This window comes from Miscanthus floridulus, chromosome 17, assembly GCF_019320115.1.
Source record: "Miscanthus floridulus cultivar M001 chromosome 17, ASM1932011v1, whole genome shotgun sequence".
NCBI classification, from domain to species: Eukaryota; Viridiplantae; Streptophyta; class Magnoliopsida; order Poales; family Poaceae; genus Miscanthus; species Miscanthus floridulus.
This window is the reverse complement of record NC_089596.1, coordinates 57,767,316-57,771,472: the sequence shown is the minus strand read 5'-3', so window position 1 is coordinate 57,771,472 and position 4,157 is coordinate 57,767,316. Positions and strand designations below refer to the sequence as shown.

Sequence of the window (4,157 nt, the reverse complement as noted above, 5' to 3'; positions counted from 1 at the left end):
CGAGGCCTTGTGGCGCGGGGCTCGGGCGAGTCGGAGAACCGGTACCTCGTCCGAGGCCTTGTGGCGCGGGGCCTCGGGCGAGTCAGAAAACCGGTACCTCGTCCGAGGTCTCGTGGTTTCATTCCAGGCCGAGCCCGCTTCGGGTGAGCCCGGATATTGTTCGAAGTGGGTCGGGTGGTCCAGCGGGGCCTCGAATAAGGTGGGGGTTTGCCGGTGATTGTCTCTTGGCTTCGATATTACAAGTTCTAAGCGATTTTTTTGGTTCTTGCTTAGGGGGACCCCTTTTGTGGTACCCGACAGCATCCTAAGTGGAAATCCAAAATCAATTCAAAAAATGTATTTTGGTTGTTCAAAAAAAATTAGGACTTAGCATATCCATAATGTATACAAGTATGTACTCACAAATTCAAACTCCATTTGACAAATTCATACGGAAATCACAAATTTTAGGTTTATGTGCACTAAAAGTCTCTTAGTGCACATGACCCTCATATTTGTTATTTTTGTATGATTTTTCCTCTAGTTTGAGTTTGCATCGCAGTTTTTTGTGAGTACATATTTATATGCACAATTGATGTGTCAAGTTAAAAAAAAATTAAACAACCGAAATACGATTTGAATTTGTCTTCATGTTTCCCAGGTGCTTTCCACACCGATGTTGCCACATAATGGCACTGGGAGCATACAAAGCAAGCCTGACAATCAAGCAGCAAGCCGTAGTTCGGACAGTGTCCTGTCATCACAGTTTACACTTCAGTAGAGTTCTTTCCTGTGGATTAGGAGAATGTCCTTACAATTCCTTTCAGTTGATTATTAGCATTTGAGGCCCTCTGTTGACAGAAAACGATGTCTATTTCGTTCTATATATGTTGTCCCCCCCCCCTCCTTCAAATAGAAGTCCCCAATGTGAAAGTTGTAAACTCCAAGTAACAAATAGGTCGAGGTAAGTATATTTTAAGAAACGGAAACTCTAGTTTCCCAGCGCGCACGTGATGGAGCTTCCGCGCGCACACCCCGACGGCCGTCCGATTTGCATGGGGAAGGAGGCCGTCAGATTCGCGCCCGCCCCCACATCACCGGATAAGAAGAATATACGTGGGAGAAGAAGCGCCGCCGATGGAGAAGAAGCGCTGTCGGCCATCAACCTGTTCAAATATAACTCCAGTAATTTTATATTGGTTGATACTACCTTCCAGTTTACAAGCCCTGGTCTAGGTCATGTAGTGGAGAGTTTCCTCCCTATCTCTCATAAAAAGGAAATACCTTACCAATGAGAAGAAGGGGCCGCCCGTGCCCCACCACACACCTGACCGTGAAGCTCTGGCGTGACCCTACCGCTAGCACCGGGGGTAGTCGGGGGCGACATTGCCAGATCTAGAGCGAGTAGAGGGCGGCGGCACCGGAGCCGGGCAAGGTGAGGAGCAGCGGGCGTGCATGCGCCTAAGTCGAGCGGGAGGAAGAAGATAAGGTGCGGGGGGGCAGAGGCGTGTGGAGCAAGTGCCGCCCGCGCATGCGGAGGGTAGTGGTGTCCTTTAAGAAAACTTGTGCTAAATTCAAGGAAATAAATCCTTTAAGCCTTGTTCGATTGTTGTCAAAATCAAAAGATTCTAGGGTTTGTTCGGTTAAGGTGGATTGAGCCTAGGAATTATTCGCTTGTTCGGTTAAGGTGGATTGAGCCCAGGAATTATTCCTATTGATCAAAGCTATACAAATTAGACAATCAATCCGGCTTTAAATTGTTTCAGGTGACCGTTTCCAAACGAACAGGCCCTTAAAGGGATGGGAGTGGGATGAGAAAAAATTTGATTTGCACAAGATTTAATCCAGCATATTAGACCGCCATCTTATTTTCTCGCGAACAATTTATCCCAAAAGCTTGACTTATGTGGATGTCCATATAGCATTTTTGAAAATTTAAAAAATATAAGCGGGTATTCTACATTAAATTCCGATCTATTTATAATACGGAGTACCTAGCAATCCCGACAAACTATATGAAATTCCCTAAAAAAGGAAGAAATTTGACTGGAAAACACAAAAAAAAAAAAAGGCAGAGAGGACAAAAGGGGAAAGAAATGTTATGCCGATTCCATATCCTTGCTCTGCTCTTCGCCGCCGCCATTAGTCCTCTCCGCGCCGCCTCCGATCTTCTTCCGGAAGCCGAGCCTCCTGGTCGCTTGGCACGCCCAGTCCCACGAGTGGAGGAGCATGTAGGAGGCGATACCGCCGACGAGTCCGTAGGCGATGGAGTAGGTGAGCGGCATGAGCGCTAGTGTTAGGAACGCCGGCACGGCCTGCCGCATGTCGTCCCAGTCGACCTCCGCCACCGCGCGCATCATCATGACGCCCACCAGCACCAGCGGTGGCCCGACCGCCCAAGACGGGATCGACGCGAGCACCGGAGTGATGAACAGCGCCGCCGCGAAGTATGTCGCCGTCGTGAGCGCCGCCAGCCCCGTCCGGCCGCCCTCCCTGATTCCCGTCGACGACTCGATGAACGCCGTAACCGGGGACGTGCCCAGGAGCGAGCCAAACACGATGGCCGTCGCGTCGGACATGAAGGCGAAGTACTGGCCCTCGAACTCCCCCGTCACATCGTCCACGAATCCGGCGAACCGCGCCATGGTGTAGAGACTGCCGGTCGTGTCGAGGATGTCGACGTAGAGGAAGGTGATGAGAGCCTCCCAGAAGTAGCCGTGGCCGATGCCGCTGAAGTCGAGCGCGCCGGCCGTGGACTGGATCCGGTGCACGTCGAACACCTTCTTGAAGTAGTGGAAGCTGTCGTCGCCGGCGGGCGTGTCCGGGAATGCGGTGACGGCGGTGTGGCGCGGCCAGGACACGAAGGTCACGAACAGGATGCCGTAGATGAGAGCGCCCTTGACGCTCTTGATGAGGCAGAAGGCGATGATGAGGAACCCCACGACGGCGAGCCAGAACGTCGGGGAGGTCATTCGCCCCGAGAGGCAGAGTATGCCGCCGGAGACGGTGCCGCCCGGCATCAGCGCCACCGTGCCATTGGGGAACGTCAGCACTGGTGCGACGGACGCGCGCTGCGACGCCGGGCACGCGCCCAGCGTGACCAGCGTCGACGAGCTGAAGCCCACGAGCCCCACGCCCTCGTTGCTCTGCAACCCGATGAAGGCCAGGAACAGCCCGATCCCTGCGGACGCCGAGATCCGCACAGGTTTTGGGATGAACTGGGCGAGCTTGGACCGCAAGCCCACGATGGAGATAAGGAGGAAGATGAGGCCCTCGAGGAAGACCGCTGCGAGCGCCTTGCGGTAGGAGAGCGTGCCGGAGCCGTGGAAGCCGACAACCGTGTAGGCGAAGTAGGCGTTGGTGCCCATCCCTGGTGCGAGCGCGATGGGGAGGTTGGCGAAGGCGCCCATGATGAAGGACCCGATCACGGACGACGCCGCGGTGGCCACGATGAGGTCCCGGCGGGCGCGCGCCACGCAGGCGGCGTACCCGGGGTCCACGGGCGGGAACTTACACCCTGGGGACGGCGCGTCGCAGTCGTCCACGGTGCACGTGGCACCGGAGTCGGAAAGGATGGACGCGTTGACGGCGAGGATGTAGGCCATGGTGAGGAACGTGGCCGTGCCGGCGCGCAGCTCCGTGGTGAACGTGGTCCCGCGCGCAGCGAGGCGGAACCGTCGGCCGACCCATGACCGCTCCACCGCCGCGTTGAGCTGGCCCAGCTTCGTCGTGACCGATGCCGACGCCGCAGCGTGCTCCCCGGTGCTGCTTGTACTCGGGATGATGGAGTTGGCCATGACGGCGCGTGGGGGCCTGGGGCCTGGGCTGTGTGTGGCTGTGTGGGAGGCCGTGCGTTTGGGATCCTTTTAACGAGGTGATGGGATGGGGGGTGTGCCGTGGGCGTTGGTAGTCAAAGGCACGAGAGAGAAAAGATCAACCAATTTAAAAAACATTATTATTATCTATATATGTATATATCTATAAAATGTTTGGGATCTTCTTATCTGTTTGGTTTTTCTTTTGGGTGTCTGGGGAACCAAAGACCAAGCATCGTGCTAGGTTATCCTTGTTGCTACTATGAATTGGGTGAAAGCTTTTGCGATTAGGACATGAAGGAACTTTTTGTTTGTAGCTTTATTGGTGTTTGTTGGGAGAATTTGGGAGATCTTTTTGGGACT

General features: G+C 54.2%; 1 protein-coding gene across 1 annotated transcript; it reads right to left on the bottom strand.

The window, feature by feature from the left end:
• Positions 1 to 1,862: 1,862 nt before the first annotated feature.
• On the bottom strand, positions 1,863 to 3,827 carry LOC136516854 (adenine/guanine permease AZG1). Its single transcript, XM_066510348.1, has one exon. It carries the CDS (start codon positions 3,774 to 3,776, stop codon positions 2,079 to 2,081), a length of 1,698 nt encoding a protein of 565 aa, XP_066366445.1. The 5' UTR covers positions 3,777 to 3,827; the 3' UTR covers positions 1,863 to 2,078.
• Between the last annotated feature and the right edge of the window lie 330 nt (positions 3,828 to 4,157).

Coding starts and splice junctions, on each gene's coding strand:
- LOC136516854 (XM_066510348.1), bottom strand. CDS start 3,776: ATGGCCAACTCCATCATCCCGAGTACAAGCAGCACCGGGGAGCACGCT.